The 22748-nt window shown below is 31.2% G+C and overlaps 4 protein-coding genes across 4 annotated transcripts; 2 read left to right on the top strand and 2 right to left on the bottom strand.

Moving 5' to 3' along the window:
* Positions 1–754: 754 nt before the first annotated feature.
* On the top strand, positions 755–1363 carry LOC112998583 (auxin-induced protein 15A). The gene has a single exon (XM_026124749.2). It carries the CDS (start codon positions 963–965, stop codon positions 1221–1223), a length of 261 nt encoding a protein of 86 aa, XP_025980534.1. The 5' UTR covers positions 755–962; the 3' UTR covers positions 1224–1363.
* A 2235-nt stretch (positions 1364–3598) lies between these two features.
* On the bottom strand, positions 3599–4204 carry LOC100806671 (auxin-induced protein X10A-like). Its single transcript, XM_003540854.5, has one exon. The coding sequence runs from the start codon at positions 4096–4098 to the stop codon at positions 3820–3822; it is 279 nt and encodes a 92-aa protein (XP_003540902.1). The 5' UTR covers positions 4099–4204; the 3' UTR covers positions 3599–3819.
* A 769-nt stretch (positions 4205–4973) lies between these two features.
* On the bottom strand, positions 4974–5814 carry LOC106795237 (auxin-induced protein 6B-like). The gene has a single exon (XM_014764460.3). The coding sequence runs from the start codon at positions 5495–5497 to the stop codon at positions 5219–5221; it is 279 nt and encodes a 92-aa protein (XP_014619946.1). The 5' UTR covers positions 5498–5814; the 3' UTR covers positions 4974–5218.
* A 6113-nt stretch (positions 5815–11927) lies between these two features.
* Positions 11928–12656, top strand: LOC100500377 (uncharacterized). The gene has a single exon (NM_001250178.2). It carries the CDS (start codon positions 12254–12256, stop codon positions 12551–12553), a length of 300 nt encoding a protein of 99 aa, NP_001237107.1. The 5' UTR covers positions 11928–12253; the 3' UTR covers positions 12554–12656.
* Positions 12657–22748: the final 10092 nt, after the last annotated feature.

The following is a 22748-nucleotide window of genomic DNA, read 5'->3' as shown; positions in this document are numbered from 1 at the left end:
ATTCAGTGAAAGCCAAGACAAACAGCGGCTTAATAGAAGTTACAAACAGAATATAATAGAAATGCCATAATTTCTTAGCCTTAGGCTTCACCCTTTGGTAAAGGTGAAGCACTTTTTTTACTTTTAGAAATTAAAATGAACTTAACATGGAATAAAATCTTAAGGGTGGGATCCATCTAAGCCATGTGGCAATATTTGCTATTAGGAGTAAAAAGTAAAAGTTAATAGTGAACCTCTCACCCTTATGGTATATTCCAATACTCGATCGGAATACAACAATGGCAAGAAAGGAATATACCAATGCAACAAACAATGTCTTAGTCTGCAATTAAATTGTATGTTGCTTTGTACTTGTTCCGTAGTAAACTGCGGGCTCTTGACTCTTGATGGAGAGTGCAATCAAAAGTACTTTCCGTGCTGTTCACAAGGACTTGTCAAGCAAGCTGTTATCACAATGAATAACATTGTACAAGTGCAACCACTGAAATTTAAGTTTCCAACAGCTTGCAAATGTGCAAATATTTATCAGCAATGAAAGTATAGGTGTGAAAGTGAAAATGTGATGTCTGGTACATGTCTTGAACATAAAAAACAGTGCATTAAATAGCTTAAAATATAATTAGGTTCTTTGCTGCACAATTCTCTTCCATCTTCAAGCAATAACTGCATTGGCCACTCTTCTATAAAGTAGGCCATTTACTTAAAAATCTTCAGCAATTAAGTATTGATAAAGACATATAAGACAACACCACATGGTTCATGATCCCTTGTTTCTCACTAGACCCAAATAGCACAATAACCATTCAATTTGGTAAGCAAGGTGATCCACATAATCACCATATATATACCCCTCATTCCACTCTCACCTATGTCATAGAGCATCAAACACTTGTTTGTCATACAAGTTCTTGGAGATCATTCTATAGTTGTGTGTGTGAAGTAACAAACAAAAAACAAAAACCATGGGTTTTCGTTTGCTTGGGGTTAGAAGAGCTAGACAAGCAGTATCAAAGGGTGCAGAGGTCCCAAAAGGATATCTAGCCGTGTATGTTGGAGAAGAAAAGAAGCGGTTCGTGATTCCAATCGAATGCTTGAACCAACCTTCATTTCAGGACTTGCTAAGCAAAGCAGAAGAAGAATACGGGTACCATCATCCAATGGGTGGCCTCACTATTCCTTGCAGAGAAGATGTCTTCTTACATATCATGTCGGTTCTCGCTTGAATACTTCTCAACAAAGACACCGACACATACTAGTAGTAGTATGATAGAATCTAGTTCAAACAAACAATTTTGTAGAGATTCGATTTTTTTTTTATTTTTTTGTTTCCCTTTGCTTTCATGCAAAAGTGGAAGATGTGTAAAGGAACAAAAGTGCAATTACTAGTTCCATTGATTATGTTGAGGAATTTAAATATATGCACACTCACTGTGTTTGAGCCATTTTTTGGTTGTAAAAAAAAACACGGGGGGCGGGGGGAATCTGTGAACTCACCTGCAATTACTAGCTTTTTATTCATCCTGCAAGTTCAGTTTTTGTAGAGTTTACTCTTCGTGGGCTTCGAGAAATTTTTTAGGGGAATATTTAAGAATGAATTTAATTTTAGGGTTTAGTATAATTTTTTTCAAGTACCTGGAGGCAATTCTAATGGAGCAAGGTAAGAGGCAATAATAAATATTTAAGGTAATTTTATGCCCAATACTTGGACAAAAAATCACTAGTTACTCGCAATTTAATATTATTGTAAGTATGTAGCTTTTCTAATACCACAGTGTATGTGAGCTTCAAGCCCTAAAACAATAGTTAAGACAATCTAATAAGATAGTTTATAAGTTTTTAACTTTTCAATTTCAAATTTATAACTTATAAGTTTTCAGGTAGCATATACGTTAGTTTAAACAAACATGGCTTTAGGGTAGAAAGGAAAACTATTGATTTAGTTGAAAACTATAATTAAACGGGTTTTTAAAACATAATATATTTTAAAAACAATAAACATATTTTTTACATTTTAAAATCTTGATTTAAAATTTAAAAAGAAAAATAGTTAACTAATTAGGGATTAACAACAATAACTAAAAAGTTCCCTATTAAATAATAAATGATATAGCATTGCTTCATTAAATAGAAGTTCGTTCACTAAAACAAAACAAAATAAAATTATACCATTGAATTTCTCAAAAAAAATGTTAACTTAGTTGGGTTAGTTGCGAGTTTTGATTTTTAGTTTTTAAATGTAATTTTCAAAATAAAACGTGTTTAATAAAAAAAGAGTTAAAATAGTTTTTAACTCATTTTTAAAACACTTTTATATTCATTTTCAAAAAAGAAATAAAAGCACATATTCATTGTATATTTAAACATGTTTTTGTCAAAGGTATTTTAGTATAAAAAAACTAGCATTATAGGGTGTGAACATAGCAAATAAAGGATGAAAATAGCAAAGCCCTTCTTGATTTTTCTCTACATGGCCTAAAGTGCTCTCACAATTGCAGCCCAAGGGTATGATCCATTAATGTAGGACTCTGCTATCATCACTACGGTTCAAAAAAAAATTAATTATATTTTATTTGTTGTTTAATGTATAATAATTATTTTTCAGGGTTAGGATTTCTTTCCATCACTTTTGTAACCAGAGAATTCACAATCCCCTCTGTAAAAAAAAAAATAAAAAATATTCCAATCCCCATTAATTAACATTCAATCTTAACCTGTCCTCTTTCTTTCGGGCTCCCCTTCAAATTTAGAAGCTGAAGTTCCTTCCTTCTTTTTGGGGCTGATGGGCTCACTTAGTTTCACATATAAAGCTTTGGGTTACCAAATGTCTTCTGCTTCTAATGGTATACTAGTATTTTGTAAATTGTACAAGTTTTTTTTTTTTTGGAAGGCGAAGATAATATATTATATATGAAACCAAGTACCAGAGGTACTACATAATACAGAAAAGGTCCTGATAATCAGGAGATACAGCACCCTCCACAGATGAAAACCCTACTAACAGAAGCTTTAACTAAAAGCTATAGACATATTTGAAGACCAACTATAATAAGGAATCTGGAAATTCCTTTCCCAACCCCTCAGCCAGGTCCATAAGAGAAACAGAGTGCTATCTGTCAGTCTAGTGATATCAAAGGTTTGATTCTGGAAAATTATATCATTTCTGAGCCTCCAAATTGAGGTTGTAACTGCTATCCACCACATTGTCCTTCTTATGTTAGCATCCTTTGAAACTGTTGAGGAGAAATGCTGAAGAAAATTGTCCAAAGGTCTGCAGTGAAATGCGAGACAGTGGGATATTCAACTATTGATCATCAAATAACTAAGTGTACTAATTTTATCCATATATATTGGATTTATTGATTAACACTCCCTCCCCCCCCCCCCCCCCCCCCCCTCAACAAAAAAAAAAAAAGAAAAAAAGAAAATACCCTAGTGTGCATATTTTACTGACATAATTCTATTAATTTTAATTTTCAAGTTTTCAACCCCACTTCATTTCATTACAACTCCTTCCTCTAAAAGAACATCATTATAATTTATTTTGCTTTTATTTGTACAACAGTAGCAGCAGAAGAGCAGGGGAAGAAAAAAAAATATATTGAAGAGAATATGCATAACAGTGGCTATCTGTATAATTTTTCAGCAAAGTGTGCATGAAAACTCATTGAAATTTGACCAAAAAGGAATTCAACATCTCTGTTAATAACTATCTCACTTAGATGGCACTTTCCACTTACAAAAGAAGGATAAATAAATAAATAGAATTGTCTTCTGTACAATTTGCCTCAACTAATCTATGTCAATCTCCTTCAATATGATTTATAGTCCATTCAAACGAGAAGTGAGGTCTAGGAAAGCATCTTCGCTGCAAGGAATTGTGAGACCACCCATTGGATGATCATATCCGAATTCTTCCTCAGCTTGGCTCAGTAATTGTTGAAATAAAGGTTGATTCAAGTATGAAATAGGAATCACAAACCGCTTCATTTTCTCCCCAACATAGACTGCAAGGTAGCCTTTGGGGACCTCCACAGCCTTGGAAGCTGCTTTGGTTACAGCAAAAGATGACCTTCTAATACCAGGTAAGCGGAAGCCCATTGTTTTGAGTTGAAAGGCAAAGAAAAAAATACAATGAATGGAAGAGCTTGTGTATGAAAGAAAATGTTTGAATTTTTACTTAGTGACTTGTATTGCTTGAGAATGCCATTATGAGTATATATAGACAGATATATGAGTCTATGTGGAAACAGTTCTCTAACGAAGTGAATGGTTAGTGTGCAATTTGATGCTTGATAGGGTCTAGTGAGAGATTAGGAGTAATGAGGTGTCACATGATATTGTCTGCATGATTTTGGTCAAGGATTACTTGAGATTTGAGAATTCATGCCAACCAGCTGGTTGCACCTTGTGAAAGAGACTTTACAGCCAATAAGCAAATAATTGTATAACCAATTCAATGGCCTTCTTCTTATGTTGCAGACAGGCTCAAAACATATCATATTGGTTCTTCATGTTGATAAACTACCACTTCCCTGATGAAAAAACAGTAAAATAAAATTCTACTGTGTAGTGGTTATGTAGATCTGTTTTACCCTCTAGGTAACAAAAGTAGTGCAAGAAGAGCATACATTATATAGTCCCTGCAACACATGACTTAAAATGTTGTGTAGACTGTTACTTGCAACTAAAAGATACCAAATTTAAAATTGGATTTCTATTGATTTGCTCAGTTGCTCTGACTAGATGAATATCCAGTTGACAGAACAAAACCAAAGTTTGTGAGCGTTCCTACTTTCTTACTATGTATGAAGTACTTAGATACACGGCAATCTTTAAAGAGATTGGTCAAATAGCTTATATGCTATTAAATATTGAAATTTTGGTTTCTTAAATCACCTAGACATATTTTCTTTCAATTTTCCCCTTTGGATACTGCACTATTTAGAATGAGAAATTTAAAATTGTAGTGCAACTGCAGTTGACCCTTAACACAAGTAGCACTCAAATCTGACAAAAAAATAACAGAAAACACAGAGAGGCAGGTTGAGTAATTGAATTCATTGTCGTTATACACACAAAAAAATTATATAATGTGATTTTGTCATTCTGATGGTCTTTCTTTTCCCTATTTCTCACAAAAGGGGGATTTTTACAAGTCGAGACAATGCCTATTAGTACAAAATGTCTCCACTAATCTGTCTGTCTCCTACAGTGAGATTTACTGTCCACTCAAGCGAGAAGTTATGCGTTGGAAGACATATTCGCTGCAAGGAATTGTGAGACCACCCATGGGATGATCATATTCAAACTCTTCCTCCGCTTGGTTCAACAATTCTTGGAATGAAGGTTGGTTCAAGTATGATACAGGGATCACAAAACGCCTCATTTTCTCTCCAACATAGGCTGCAAGATAGCCCTTTGGCATTTCCACTACTTTTGAAGATGCTTGATTTGCAGCAAATAATGCCCTTCTGATACCAGGTAAACGGAAACCCATTGTTATATTGATTGTGTTAGAGACTGGAGAAGAGAATCGTCTAAGACTTTAAAATAAACTTTTGAATTTTAATGCTCCAGGTTGTGAATGATTTGTGTTGGTCCTAAAGTCTTGCAGCCATAAATATATATAGTTATGCAAGAAACCATAGGCTACTTCAATTATTGGCGAAGGAGGGCTATGAGTTAGGAGTCATGGGACCAAACCAGAGACAAGGGCATATGGTGTTGTCTTAAAGGACTTTCTCGTGATTCGACAATACATGTTATAGTAGAGAATACAAGTCCCACCTTCTCGAACAGATTACCCCACTTGAAATGAAACAGATGCTTCTATGAAAAACGAAAATCTAATTGATCATGTTGACATTTATTTGTGGTGGCAGTAACCACAAAATACATTTATGCAAATTTCACGCTGTGTTAATATATATATATATATATGTTTAAAAATGTAATAACTCACTCTAATTAGGATATTCTTTAGAAGAAATATAGAGTTTTGCTTTTGGTGGTGCTATGGGTGGTGGTCCCATTTATGGAATCAAATCAATATATTCAAAGAAGAAATATTTGAATTTCATCGATCTCATAAGTATTATATCAAATCTCATCAATCGAATCGCTTTTTCAAGAAATACGAGACATCTAAATCATCCAAGTAAAACAATCTATTCCTTGATAAGAAAAATAAAAAACGTGAATGGTGATTGGATTGATGATAAAATAGAATCATGGGTCTTGAACAATGATTGTTTGTATTTAGATCTTATAATGATCTCGAATTTTGTGTTAGTGCGAACAAATGGTTAGGTGGATAATTTTAAAAAAACCTGTGCTAGAAGATGCTGGGACACAATACTCTGATAGAATGTGACATTGAGACATGAATTTCTGTATTAATTACATGAAGTTTTGAACAAGAAGATGAGGTATGATACTCCTATTTATCTTCCTAATCCTTGAAAGAAAACTCAGACAACACCATGTGATCCCTTTCCCCTCAGTAGACCTCGTCATAGCCCTGTCAAACTCATGGTGGAATTGGATTGCTATGCAGAGGGCCCATTAATGACTATATATATACACGATCTCTTGTTTTCTCAAGCAACACAAGTCATTTGCATCCAGAAGCCTCAGAATTCAAATTTTCTTTCTCATACAAGTTTTTTACATCACTTGGTATATTATTTGTTTGTGGAGCATAAAAAACAAAAGCAATGGCTTTCCACATACCAGGTATTATTAGACAGACATCATTTTCTGCAGCCAAAAGGCTATCTTGTTGTCTATGTTGGAGATGAGATGAGACGGTTTGTGATTCCAGTATCATACTTGAACCAACCTTCATTTCAAGAATTACTAAGTCAATTTGATCATCCAATTGGTGGTCTCACAATTCCATGCAAGGAGGATGAGTTTCTAAACTTCACTTCTCGCTTGAATGAGCTATAAATCTATTGGAGAATACTAGCATTATTTTCCTCTCTATAGACTCAAAATAGGCACGGGACAAAATAACTTAGCGTGGAAAACCCTTTCAATGTGAAAGGTAAAAACCACGGGACAAAATATCTCTCAACTTCATCCAACAAGGATGACTTACAATTTGTCTCAACTCTCACCAAGTGTGGTGTAAACTATAACTCTCTAACACAAGATCAGTCAGAGTCAGGGGTGGGTGTTTGTCACCACAAAGCGAGGACTAGCGGAAGCGTAGTCCCAAGATCAGAATTGACTCTAATACCATCTTAGAATAAATAATGTGAAAGGCCTAACTCAATCCCAAAAGCTTGCTCAAGGGGTGAGGGTTGCCCCTCACTTATATATTTTAGTGTAGAATTACTTTTAGCCGATGTGAGACTTGGATTATTTCCAACAATTTCAATGTATGTCTTTGAGATGAACATGGAACAAAGAAAACATTTGTTCTGAAACAGCTCTAGACACATTTTTTTATAACACGAGCTCATTTAGTTCCTACTTGCAACATCACAGAATAATCTTGAGTTAATTTGATGTTCTTTCCTATTCTATCATCAATGGAAAATCACTCATTTCCAAAGGGTCATTGATTCTTTCAGTTTCCTAATCAAGCAGCACCGTCAGAAGGGTTATTTTAGTTGTTTCTTGGTCAGCAATACATGGATTATCACAACAAATTTCCCTGAATTTCACAACAGGAATAAAAGATATTGCTCATTTTAGTGGAAAGAGATCACCTAACAGTTGCTCTATTACCCATGGCCAATTTTTTTCTCCCTTTCCTACTTCTCTCTGTTCACAAAATTAAAATTGAGAACTTGGATACCTGATATTTAAAAAGTAGTTACTCTGACCAGATAAATATTTTTGGAGGATAAACAATCTTAAGTAGATTGCAGTTGATGGCATGGACTGTTTGAAATTTAAAGGTTTGGCATACACCCCTTTTGTTTATCTGTGAAGTAACTATAATTTTCTTTTTTTCTCCTGTTTTTTGGATGTAAAAGCTTTGAATTTATTATTGGATAAGTGATTGCAAAACCTGATAAAACCTCACAAAAAAATCAAGGCTCAATTGTAATGTAAGGCATCTCCTAAGGAGATACAACTCTGCAGTAATGGTAGCACATCATGGTTGGAGGGAGGCGTAGTCTATGTGACATATGACAGTTCTTAATTTGGAAATCCTCTCACATTGACGCTACGTGCAGTGTAGGTTACAGATATTGTTTTAATCTAAAATGACAAAATCAGAGAAAAAAGCATTGGCTATTTGACTTTTATCCTGAATACACACATGCACATCCCCGCTAATTTATTAATCAAGCATTACAGAAGAAGAAACTACATGTTAATAAAGATTAGTGAGTTCAAGATCATGCTAATGCATTGGATTATCTTATCTACATGGCATTCTTGAGGCCATCCATTGATTATCAAATCCAAATTCTTGTTCAACTTCACTCAGCATGTGCCGCATTGAAGGTTGGTTCAAATATGATAAAGGGAATCACAAACTGCTTCTTTTGGTTTTGTCCTACACTTAAACTACAAGGCAGCCCTTTGGGACATCACTGCGCCTTTGAAAACCAGGCAAACAGAAACCCATTGCAGATCAAGAGAATGATTTGGAAAAAAAAAAATTGTGTAAGAAGAATTTGGTGCTTAAAAAATGCTAAGGGCTTGACTTGTTTGTGACTCCAACCACAACTATCCCTATATATACATAAAAAGATTTCAGAAAACTCTTTAGATACAAAAATGATTGATGAAGAGTAATCCAAACGGTGTCTGGTGAGAAACATGAGTGTGAAGGGTCTCATGGTACTGTCTGCACTCTAGAATGTATTTTATCAAAATATGAAGAAATTAAGTGAAGCTGGATGTTCCAATTATTTGAAGGACATCATAAATGGTAGCCACTTGATCATTAAAAAAAGAAAAACCTGCTTGTCTAAACAATTTAATGGCTGACGTAGTGTTCTAGACATAACTTCAGACACCATGTTTGGTTCATATTGAACAGTCAACAATAATATATCATATACTAGAAAGAAACATTTAGATAAGGCGTTTTAAGTTGTTGGCATATACTTACAATTTTCCTTTATAAAATAAATAGAAGAGTTGAGGCAACAATATATGGAAAATTCGTTCCTCTACCTTACATGTAGAAGTGTCAAGTGGTTGAGACAAATCATAGCCACTATAAAATGCAAAGCATAGCATGGACAATTAAGCTTATCATGCACGTCTGCATCTTAATCTGCTTTGCTATGTTGACGACTACCAAATGGAAGCATAAAACAAATTGAGAAAGACTCCAATGAATGAGAATTATATGTTTCCATATAAAAACAACTTAGCAATATTGAATTTGTAACAGAAAGTTCAAACGTCTCTTAAATTGGAAATCGATATCTTTCTTGATTGAGAATAGATGAACTAGTGTTAGCACATTATCCACTTGATGTAAAAAGAATGTATTTTAGTTAGCAATAGCACAATCGAAAGATATGTATATCCGCTTGAAGTTAAAATTGAACCCTTCAAGTCTTAATTTTGGGCTTTAAATTTGGGCTCTTGTTTTCTTGGCAGTGTCCCAAATAAAGGTTAACATGCGGAAATGGGGCTGGTCAATTTTGTGCCAGCTCAAGAAAATTAAAAGAACTTTATTAACCATAACTTTCTATATTTAAAAGATTATATAATGAAAAATACTACACACTAAAATCAAGGTTCGGTGAATTGACTGCTAATAGAATTATAATCTATTACTACGAAATGCCAAATTTTCTTTCACGTTCCTTGTCGATTTTGTGTCTTCCTTTCCTAATAATGTCTGCCTTATAAAACTGCTTCACAAATTGAGCCTAGTCATGGATGGGGTGGCCACTAAGCTTTAAGAGAGATTTGTAAACCGATTAATAAACTTTAGTTTAATTATTCATTTAGTCTCTATACTTCAACTATTTTTATGTTTTGGTTCTTATAGCTAAAAACTATCTATTTTATTCCCTACATATGTACTTTTGATATCATTTTAGTTCCCACCATTAGCCGTGTTTTAACTTCGTTTAAGTAAAATTGTCATAAATTTTCTAGCAATTATTAAATCGTCACAAATTGGTATCACAAAATAAAAAATGCATAAAATTTGTAATGCCTTGGTATCATTTTAGTTCCCACCGTTAGCTGTGCTTTTACACTTGATATGTACTTTTGATATCATTTTAGTTCCAACCGTTAGCTGAGTTTTAACTTCGTTTAAGTAAAATTGTCATAAATTTTCTAGCAATTATTAAATCGTCACAAATCGGTATCACAAAATAAAAAATGCATAAAATTTGTAGAGGTTTTACATACTGCCTAGAAATTTGTAATGCTTTTACACCACCTTTTTATTTTATGACAGTTTTGCTTAACAAAGTTAAGACACACTTGACAGCAGAAATCAAAATATCAAAAGTATATGTGGAGGAACTAAAATAGATAGTACAACTATCGGAACCAAAAGACTCATTATATAAAATTAAATCATTAACATTTTATAGTTAACTATATGTGAACTATGGTCACATTTAAAGTAATTGACCTTCCAAAACTCGGGTCCAATACTCCAATGGTGGGAGTATTTCACGTGCCGTGTTGAAAACAACTTTTATGCAATCACATGGACGTTTTCAGTTTTCTATTGAGTGGCTCTATTATTGGATTGCTTTATGAACTCAACGGAGAATGAATAGATGAAAAACAGATTGAAGTGAAGTTGCGCTAACTAAGCAAGGCATTCTTTCATTTGCCACAATATGTTGTAAAATGTGCAGTATTTAATGTAGTTAACAATCTATTGGTCACACCAAGTTACATATCAATTAACAAGCACTTCACTACACCGAATTTGGCTCCCAAAACAATTGTTGAGTTTGATCATGTGATGGGGTGCATATTATATACTAACTATGTATGGCAAATAGATTATTTACTACACTAAACTATGTACACTTTGGAGAGGAACTCAATCTGCTTATAGAATAATTGAATAATTGCCTTTAAGAAAGCCAATGTGATTGCCATTAAATTATTTTCCCTGCGATTCACGTTGAAGAGGAAAGTAAACTATAAGCAGATAAAAAACGCTTCCTTTCTATTTTGAGAAGAGGAGGCTAGGGTAATTGTTTCAGTTTATGCAACTGTATAAACCAAGTTATCATCCTTCCTTCAGCAAAAAACAAATGTAGCAGGTCTAATAGAGGGAACCACCCTTGTGTGAAATAATTGAGGGCCTATTATTTGGCTTTTTGTTTAGAATAATGGCGTGGTGCTTACCCATTAACTATTGAACTTTTTGTATATGTTGATTATATTTCTAAATGATATCGGTAAATATGACGTGCTTATATAATTCATAAATTGATAAAAAAAAATCATTTCATTTTAATTCTATTTACCGTTTGCAGTCCCGGCTAGGTTAAAGAACAAAATCAAACTCTATTATAGGTTATTGGATTGAGTAGGATCAGGTTTAGAATAAAGTTTCCCTGCTTGAATTAGTCCAACATGATATTAGGTAGGTGTGAATCGGATAATGGAATTTCATTATATAGATTTGACGTTGTATTTCAGGATGGAATTTTTAAAACAGTAAAATTTAGAAAAGGAAATGAAAATTATTAGACTAAGCCAAGTTGGACCAAATTAAATAAAGGATTAAATTGAACCTAATCAAAAGTTATGTGAACCAGATGATATCATAGGCCTATCTATTATCCACAACAGAGACTGTCTAGTGATGACAAGAAATTGCCAGTAAAGAGCACCAGTCTAAATTCAAAGCTCCTTTTAATAGGTAAGACCAGTTCAACATATTTTCCAATTGCATGTTGGCATTTCATGTCAAGAACGTGCCTAGAATAAAAAGGGCCAAGGCATTATTCGTTCAAAGCAAGAAACAATAATCAACAAGTAGTACAACTATTAACTTGTACCACACTTCTTTTTCTGGCTCCAAAAATTAGTGGGTCCTCATGCTTTGGTCCAGATTAGGCACACTCATGTGAAGCTACCCCAAGTCCTACACCTGACATGTTTCTAAACATTCTTCATAGTTATCAAGCAATTTTAGTTAGTGCATACCTTGACCCCCTATATATGTGTGTGTATTTTCTTGAGATGGCAATTCCAACCCAAGTCTTATTTAGCTCTGCCACTAAAAAATTTCTCTCACTTAATAATATCTTTAGACTTTGATTCATATATAGCTTTCTCCATCATGAAGACTGGTAACAGATTTGTGGGGATAGCTCATGCCAAGCAGAAACTTCAGAGAACACTTTCACAAAGAATCAAATTGGCTTCAGCTGTTGCTGATGTTCCAAAAGGCCACTTGGCAGTGTACGTTGGAGAGAACCATAAGAGGTTTGTGATTCCAATATCTTACCTAAGCCACCCTTTATTCAGAGACTTGTTGGATTGGGCTGAAGAAGAATTCGGATTCAATCACCCAATGGGTGGCCTCACTATTCCATGTACTGAAGATTACTTCATTAGTCTAACTTCTTCTCTTAATTAGTTAGTAGTTAAAAAGCTGGCAATGCTTTCAATCATCAAATTGACCCATTGGACATTGGTTATTTTGATTTTCCTAGTTGATAAGGATTACCACCAAGTTAGATAGGAGCAATAATATCCGGTCTCTTCCATTCATTTTGTTCTAGAGATTCTACTTAATCCAATTGCATCCCAAGTGATGTCTTCAAAAATTTGTATATATTTTTTCGCCATTGAGTTTCAAGCAAGTTTATGTTTCCAAATATTGCTCTGAAAATTTATGTGTAACCTTGAATTGGCGTTGTCTCCATTTTAATTTAGACTTAGAAATGAAATTTTAAGTTGAAAGCGTGACATACATTTGCCTGATATACTGTCTTACAGTAATAAGTAACAAAGGCCAAGGGATTTTAATCAATTGGCTAAGTCAACAATTAGAATTTTAGGATATAGTATTGTTTAGCTTAATTCAAACGATGATTATCTGTTTAACTCTGTAGTCTGCTCTGTCACTCTGTTATTATAGGGTTAAGCTTCACCAGCTATGCTCATCAGAGCTCATATCCTATTTTGTATAAACATCAACAACATGATTAACATCACTACCTTCATTCTACAACCAAAAAACAAAATTCAACGATAACATCAATATACAGTTAAGAAAGCAATAATTGTTTTTAAATGTCTAAGTTGTTTTTAAAGAAATTTGTTTCAGCATTACTTTATATTCTTGAGACTAGAGAATGTTGCTTTATTTTATATAAAAAAATGGAATTTGAACTCATCACCCCTAATTTTATAATTAATTTTGCATAATCATTTGACTTATTTACAAGAAAATGTTGCTAAAAATATGGACCGATTAAGAACAAATATTCACTTGGATCCAAAACAAAATGTAATTGAATCAATGTTTTGGGTCACAATCTTGTGACCCAAGTGGTGACATTTGGAGGGAATCAATGTTTTTAAAAGATGTATTAGCTCTCTAAAAAAATATATCAAAAAATGGATTAATTACTAAATTAGTAATAGGGGAAAATGTATTTTGATTTATTAACATTTGATAAAATAAAATAAAAAATTAGTTCATACATTTCAAAAATGGTAGTCTCAATCTTTATATTTCTTTTTTTTAAGATATCGATCTTTATATTTCTAAAATGTGGTAGATTTTATATCTTATCAAGTCAAAATAAAGTGTAGGTCAAGATGAAATCCATCACATTTAAAAAATAAAAAATAAAAAAACTAAAACCACTATTTTCAAAATGTAGTGGATAAAATCAATTTTGTTAAGAGCAAATCATCTCTTGATACTAATCCATGATGGAATACCCCATTTAATATTCATTTTCTACATTATTACTAAAATTATTATGAACTAAATTTTCTTTTAATATTAATTTCTTTTTAGGATAATGCCAAATAATGATATCTCAATTTTATTTTAGTAAAGTCAATCAAATTATCAAAAAGTATAGTTTAATTGGTTCAACAATTTATGTTAGTTTTTGTAAACTTCATAGTATGTGAGTTCAATTCCTAATGATAACAAAAATTAAGATGATAGATATTTTTTATTCCTCTAAATATGTAGAAGTTTGATTTTAGTGTCTATAAATATGAAAAAAAAAATCAATTTTAATCTTTCTCAAATATGACATAAAACCATATGAATAAAAAAAATATGACATAAAATCATGCATCAACGTCTTCATAACACCACTGCTAACGTGATAATGAATGACATACCATTTCCATTTATTCAAATTAAATGTGTAAAAGATCACTTATGGCACATATCTAAATTAACAGTGGGGCATCAAAGTAGGACATTTTAAATTTAGAGACTAAATATGAACTTAAAATATTTTGAAGGACAAAATATATTTAATCATTGATTTAAATTTAAAACCATAACATATCATGCAGAAATTAAGAAAAAGAATATTTTCAACATTTGATATGGCTGCAGACAAGGTTGATTGGCTGTCCTAGCAAGCATTGCGAAAATGCATTGCATGTATGCATTCTGGTTTTATGGTATGCAATGTTTTCCTTTAATTGAAGTATTTAACAGTGAAGAATAGTAAATGCATGTACTTTATTTAAGGAGAGAGTGCGAGTGTGAGGATGCAAGTTCCGTAAAGTGGGCATCTGGACATTGGAGGTGGCCATCTTCCATCATTTATTCACTATTCATAGATCATAAACACAACACAAATTCGGCAGCCAGACCAAATGCCACTACTGCCAGCTTTTCTTAATCCTCTTTGGTGTGTCATCTCATGAATTAACTATATATATTAAATATTCAAGAAAAAATCTTTAGGTTTAAGACTGTAGTAATATTTTCTTTTATCTTGAGTCAAAAATCATAAGTGTTACAATCTAATTAATGAAATCGGAGGTTAATCTCGTTTATAACACCTACGTGCTTGTCACTGATGTAACATATAAATTGATTGTGGAATTTAACTTTTTTATAAAATAATTATAAACAATTAGAAAAGTATGAGTCTGAAGTCGCCATCCTTCTACCAAAGCACAAATTAATCCAACGCTGATCTTTATAAATCTCATTTCAGCAACCCAACGAAAACTGCTTCATCTAGGTACTGTACAATTTCTTTTGGAACTTCCAAAATGCCATTGTGAGTTGGACATGTGCTCGTCTCACTTGCAAAATACAATCATTCTCATATTCCAAATATGTTGATGAGACACACGCATATCCAGCATCCATAACACATCGGGCTCTAGTGGTCCACAATGTATGCTACTTAAGGAAGAAGTCCATGAAGACGCCATTTATAATAATATCACCAAAAGATACTGCATAAATTATCATAAAAATATTATGAGCAAATAACAAAAAAAATATTTATTTAAGTAATATCCATCATAAATTCAGAAAAAATATATTAAAACAATATAATGCAATGTAATTAAATAAAAACATTGCAAATTTGTTCAAGAATGTCAATTAATTAAACGAAAATTGATATTTTTCTTTTGTTGAGAAAAAATAGTGGAAGAACATGAACTCACCAAAACTACCGCAGGTGCCATACTAAAGTTGTCACTAGAAAATTACCTAAAAATTATTATTCAAGCCTAAATTATAAGCAGTTTTATTTTATTATAGCTACTCAATTAGTCTTTAGATGTCAAGATATGAAAAGAGTTGTTCAAAAAAAAATAAAAGTGACATTAGAGATTCAACCCACCTCTATAGAAAAGGTAAAAGTTATACTGAATTTTTAATCATTTATGTCAAATCTCATTGGTTTGATACCGTTTATCTCGTATCAATTTACGGGAACTTAGAAGTACGTAAAGAAATTATTAAACGAAATTTAATTAATCAATAGAGATACATAACAAAGACAAAAAATGAATTAAATGTGCATCTCCTTCTCTCCTCCACTCGAGAGAAAAAAAAATGAACTTTGATCACAACTTCACGTGAATTATTTCTTTCTCGTCTGAAATTAAGAAAGATACGTTGATAATTGTTGATATTGTATTTTTCTTTCTTTACAGTTTCTCTCATGGCAAACGAAGCTAAAAGAAGAGAAGAGAAAAGGTTGAATTCCAAATATATTGATAGAAAGAGACATGAACATGTATAAAGAAATTGAAATAAGCAGAAATAATTGACGGATTCTTGGCATCTATACAAACATTCATCAAATCACTGACGTCAAGAACGTGCCCACTTCCGGAACATAAGAAAAACAGTATAGGTTTTAGGGGGAAACGGTGGGCAAGTAGAATGCCAAATTGAGCCGGTGACATGCAATATTAAAGGCATATCATATCATATCATATGCTCAAATTTATCATTGAAAAACAACAAATATCATATCTTATATACATTCCTTATGGTTTACGGTTTACCTATATATATGTAAGTGTTTTGGTTCATTCAACATTTAGAGTTCAAATTAAAAATGGGCATTCGGCTAGTACTTCCGGAGATGTTTCACCATGCACAGGCAAATTTTACGAGTGAGGTCTCATTCGAGGCATCAATCTTCGGGCCAAAGTTCGAACACTTTTGATGTCCCAAATGGTCATTTTGCATTGTATGTGAGAAATGAGGAATGTAATGAGAGTATATTTTAAATCATTATATCACTCACTGTCTAATAATACTTAAACATGAGAAAGTGTGTGGAAAAAAATTCAAATCTCAAGTCGAATGTTAACGAGACATAAGATCACAATAAAATATATAAAAGATAATTGTCATCTCATAACTTAAATGTTGGAATTAAATGAGACTAAAATTTATATTTTAAAATGGTATCAAAATTTATATATGTGATCCCAATACTTGAGTCAACCTCGATATGTTGCAGGACTTGTTGAATCGAGCTGAAGATTTCGTAAATCTCATCACTTCTCGTTAATTTAAATCGTTAATAGGAGCAGGTTGTTTGAGTCATAGCCACAATTTGTATTTAATACTTACATTAGTTACATATAAGTGTACAAGGGTAGAGTATCATGCACTGTACAATCGTACGTAGTACGTGTTGTACAATCTGTATTTGTCATATTTATTTTAGAATGCAGGCAACAATGGTATTTACTTTTCAAAAATAAACACGGAAAAAAATGAAAAGCATGTTTTAAATCATGTATAATGGTTCTAGCTAACTAACTTTAACATGATTCCCTTTAAAAAATATGTGTAGTATTTAAAAAAAACGATATTACTTTTCGCAGTGACAGATAACTAGTAATTGGATTAATTAGAATGGAAAATATTGTTTTTACGTAATATTTCTCTCATATCATTCCCATGAACAATATTAACCCTTGCTTCGTTCAGGTTGCCTTTATTACACACTATGCTATAAGACAAAGACGAAGATTACGGGACAAATATGTGAGTTACAGGGTAATTTTTATCGATTAATAATAGACAACACAAACAAAATAATATAAAATTTATTAAAATATCATTTTTAATATTAATTGTCTTAATATAATTTACATTATTATTATAATTATATTTTATGAGAATTCAAAATATAAAATACATACAAATTAGTTAATCGATAATATACCTCAAAATACATGATATTATAAGGTCGTTGCGTCCAGTAAATATAGATAATATGAATTCAAATTACATGATAAGATAAAATTAATATACTAGATAATATGAATTTCAAAATAAATAATATTGTAAGATTCTTGTTGCTAGTAGATAAATAAATTTGAAATACATAACATGATAAATTATTGTTGTTACTAGCAAATAATGCTTGATAAACAAAAGAGAGATAGAGATATGTGTGTCTTAATACTTTATATTTGGGACAAAAAGTTGTCCCATGACTTTGTAAGTAACAAAAAACTACGTTTTTATTTTGATCTTATTTGATTAATTTATGTTATTTCATAATTTTTTTTCAAATCAATCATGGAATAAAAATATTTATCTTATCTGGTAATGTAAATTTTAATAAATCAACCAGATCCTAAGTTTCTATTTGCTTAATAACTTTAGGTTAATTATAATTTGCAATTAGTTAATATAATTAAACCCTACTAAATTTAAGGTCTCATTTATTTATTTTTTTAATCCTCTCCTATATTAAGTGTATCATATTTATTTTGTTTTATTTTTCAATTAGTATTATTTAAATTTATATATAGTTAATCTTAAATTATTTTATTGTTAGTATTAAAAATATTCCATATTCGTGAATTTGATATTCATAACTTTTTTTGTTTCGTCATCTTATTTAAACTCAAGTTAGGTAAAATTATTAAAATAAATACACAAATAATTAAAACTTGCTAGTTCTTGTGAAGAGTAATTACGTACTACAATATACCTTTTTGATACTCAACATTATTGCATGAAATTCACGTGAAAACTATCAAACAATGTTCGTCTTATTTCCTATATATATATATAAAATAAATTTCACCCTAATAAGAAATAAAAGTACAGTGTTAATATTTCTCTTTGTAAAAAAATATTTTTATATATATCTCGTTACTTTTTTTAAAATGAGTTTTGCATCACCTTAAACTGTGTTATATAGTTGTATTTATTTAAATATAAAAAATTCGAGTAATAATTAATATTTAAACTGTCTTATAGTGGAAAAAAATTGCAAAGCATTATTCAATAATAATATAATATTCCAATGGTAATATAATCACATTTGAATTATTAATATTCAGTATTCATATGAAAAACAGAAAATTGGACCAAATACGAATAATCTAAAGGCTATGCACTAGCTGGAATAGTTTTTGTAGTTTTCAAATTAAAAAATAAAAGGAGATTCAAAGTTTTTAATGGATACAAAACCACACAAGATGACAGAATAATTAATGACATAATAAGATATATTGTTTCACCGAAACAGGCAAGGAAATCATGGAACAGACCAAATGACAGTCCTAGACTCCTTGTAGATTATTATGCCGTGAAATTTTTGAAGAAGCAGTGAATTCAGCATTCTTAGCATAGGGAAATATGTTCCAATTATATTCTTCCTAATCTATATTGGACAAAAGACAACAAGTCTATAACGATTGCCCGATGAATTGTCTTTCATAATATTAACATTATTTGGCAAAATCAGACAGTATAGCATGCCTACATGTTCAATCAATTTCAATTGTCTATGAAGTTAACTTCAATTTGGTCAGAGGTTTTAACATGATATTTTTTTATCCAATAATTCAGACTACTTGCCATCCTGACTTACTGATTAATGATTATAGGTAAATATCAACATTGTGGTTTTATGTCTAGTGGGTTTTGACCCAAACAAAGAAAATGTGAATTAAGCTACATTTACGGGTTGTGTTAGATTAAAAACATTGTGAAGTGATAAGAACCTGTAGACAGCACGGTTTTATCTCTAAGTATTCAGCGCAATTGCGTGTTAGAACTTAACCTAAATTCATTGATTAAATTAAAATAATCTCATATTCTCATATCAGTTGATTCATGCGTTTGGTGATATTTTTTTTTTTTTACTTTGAATATCTTATTCAGTGTTATTTTATATTTAAACATTTATCTTTTCATAAAAAGTTATAATATTTGTCAAACCAACAAGTTTAACCCAACACAACCCACCGATAAATGCAACGTAGCAGTTGGATCGGAGTAAAAAATAATCTCCCAGCCCAACCCACTTTCAACGAATGGGCCAAGAAAAAAGAAACAAATACCGCTATCTTCGGGTGTCATCAAACACATCAAGAATCAAGACTGAAGGGACCCGCAATTGTGGAGGGTTATGGATTAATAAATTATAGTCCTTATCCCATAGAGTTATAGCCATTCAAGAAAGATTCATATCTTTGTGAACATTTATAATTCTAATACTATGAATTTATGATGATTGATATTGATGAACACTTATGAAGCATTCACGCGGTCCCAAACAGCGTTATTTTTGTTTTCCACACGCTGATTACATGGACATGTGCCGGACACACATTTGTTGTGTTTAGCTTTTATTTAAAGAAAAAAAATATTTGACATGGTTTTGGACACAAAGTCAATAGACACAATACGATTTTTGTTATTTTTTTAAAATTATATTTTTTAAAATCTTAAAAGATAAAAGATTAGATTTTAAATTATAATAATAGATTAGATTTTTTATTATTTCCTCTTCACGCTTCCTTTTCACGTCGTTTATGCTTTCTGTTTTTTAAAAAACCTTAAAGATAAAATATTATATTTTAAATTATAATAACATATTAAAATTTAAATTAAATAAAATTAGAATAACAACGCTTCCTCTTTACACTAGTCATGTCACTCCTTCATTCACGTACGTTTTTATTGGTTCTCTCATTCATGTCTATTCGTTACTGGTTTGAGTTTGTTGTTATCGCTGTTCGTTTTGCTTATGACCTTCATAGCATTTACGGTTGCTGACTTTGACTTGTTGTTTGTTGCATTTGTAGTTGTTGACCTCTGATTTACTATTTTGGTTCAAGTTGGGTGCATTGGAACTTTGTAAGGTTTGCACCCTTGAAATCTTTTATTTGCTTTCCAATTTTTATAATTTTTTCTTCATCTTTCATAGGCTCGTAAGTGAAGATTCAAATAAAATTCTTTCACACTAAGATGGAAAACTTACTCGTGAAAGATTGAAATGCTTCAAAAGGTATTTTGATGATGATAATGAAAGAAGACAAGTGAATCTAGAGTTTACAAGCTTTTATGGTGGAAGGGAAGGCTTTGATGATATTGACTATTGAAGGGATAAAGGTCTAATGGAAACAAAGTCTTGGTGGCTAGTTCATGATGCTTATGCATCAACACTTCAAAAGATTGCTCTTAAGTTGTTAGGGCAACCTTATTCATCATCATGTTGTGAAAAAAAATGGAGTACTTACTCTTTCATTCACTCAATCAAAAGAAACAAGATGATACCTCATTGAACATAGGATTTAGTATTTGTTCATAGTAATCTTTGTTTTCTTTCAAGAAGTTTTCCATAATATCATCAAGAAAAACCTAAAATGTGAGACATTGCAGGAGATAAGTTTGTATCACTTGATGAGAATGAAATTCTTAAAGTTGTTATTTTATCCCTTGATGAGAATGAAATTCTTAAAGTTGTTAATTTATCCCTTGATGAATCAAAATTAAAAATTGTGTTGTTCAACGATGACGATCAAGAAGAAAGAGGAAGAATTTAGATAAATTAGAAAAAATAATTTTTTATTTATCTTTTTTTATTATAATAATTTATTTTGGTATTTTTTAGGTGAAACTCATTATTAAATATATTAATAAGTTTATTTTTAAATTATTTTTTAAAAAGAATTTTTTTGTCTTTTGAAATTTTCTTTTAAATAATAATGTATTATTTAATATATATATATATATATATATATATATATATATATATATATATATATATATATATATATATATATATATATAACATCATGTTTCCATGCCTTATATTTTAAAATTTAACTCTATGAGGATGTTAGTGTCGGTATCGTATCCGATGATGTCAGAATCCAAGCTTCATAAATGAACACCAACATATGAACGTACATTTTACAAGATTAAATCTTTTCGCTGTTGCCCTAATACTAATACTGGTGACCAAATATTTTGGCAGTGTGTCACATTCACATTCACATTTTGATGATATCCTACGTTGCCATAAAGATATCTTTACATGATTACCAGTCACGTACGTACCGACTCTGACAAACGTACACTGCAATTTGTACCGTCTAGATATTGTTCTTTGACTGCTTTCTGATGCTGATTCTCTTGTCAGCCTTTTTCTAGAACAATCAACAATATTTTACTTCTCAGATTTTTAATAATCGAATATTCTTTTTGGACTGTTAAGTGTTAACCGATGCTCATACATACTATTGCCTCTAGATTAAATATTCATTTTTTCCAAGATTAGGGCTGTGTTGCATATCTCCTTACTAGCATTGCTAAGAACTAATGGGAAGATTAGTGTAACATACTAGTGTGAAATTTTCTTCGTTAGTTATAACTCCAACATTTGTGCCAAATTAGTTTGGTTCTTGGTTTGTATAACTTTCATTTTGTCATCTCAAATTTTAAAAAGTATTATACTTTATCTATTTAAACTTATAAGTATAGTAAGTATCCGATTTTATATGTTTATCATAATTAAGATAAGTATTTTTTGGGTATATAAGGACTGTACTGACATTAGAGTTTAAAACCTCATGCAAAAATTCAATTCATGACGATGAAGATTTTGTTAAAAAAATAAAATTCACTTTCATAATCTCTTTTTTTTTTGCACAACCTAAATATATGAATTGTGATTTCAAACCCTTTTTCATTTGAAAAATTTAAATTGAAATGACAATTATTAATTTAATTTAAAGTTCATGTGTCAAGTCTTGTTAAATTTCTTTTCTCAAGGAATCAAACTTTTTAAACAACATGTCGTCTTAATGATACTTTCGATCTATATGTTTTTGCTGTCATACTTTTTTGTGTTTTTTATGGTATGTAATGCCATTAATTGAATTACATACTATTATAGCTAGGCTAATAGGCTTGTGACATGTTGTGTTATCTTTGTAATAGGCTAAAAACATATCTAAGGAGTGGGGCATGGAAATCAACGGTGTAATGACTAGTCGACAATAAAAACTACCTAGTGAAAACATATTCTGAAAACGAAAAATAGATAGAA

The sequence above is a fragment of the Glycine max genome, chromosome 12 (assembly GCF_000004515.6).
Source record: "Glycine max cultivar Williams 82 chromosome 12, Glycine_max_v4.0, whole genome shotgun sequence".
Lineage (NCBI taxonomy): Eukaryota > Viridiplantae > Streptophyta > Magnoliopsida > Fabales > Fabaceae > Glycine > Glycine max.
Note: the sequence above shows the minus strand (reverse complement) of the source record. Positions and strands in the feature narration are given on the sequence as shown.

Coding starts and splice junctions, on each gene's coding strand:
- LOC100500377 (NM_001250178.2), top strand. CDS start 12,254: ATGAAGACTGGTAACAGATTTGTGGGGATAGCTCATGCCAAGCAGAAA.
- LOC100806671 (XM_003540854.5), bottom strand. CDS start 4,098: ATGGGCTTCCGCTTACCTGGTATTAGAAGGTCATCTTTTGCTGTAACC.
- LOC106795237 (XM_014764460.3), bottom strand. CDS start 5,497: ATGGGTTTCCGTTTACCTGGTATCAGAAGGGCATTATTTGCTGCAAAT.
- LOC112998583 (XM_026124749.2), top strand. CDS start 963: ATGGGTTTTCGTTTGCTTGGGGTTAGAAGAGCTAGACAAGCAGTATCA.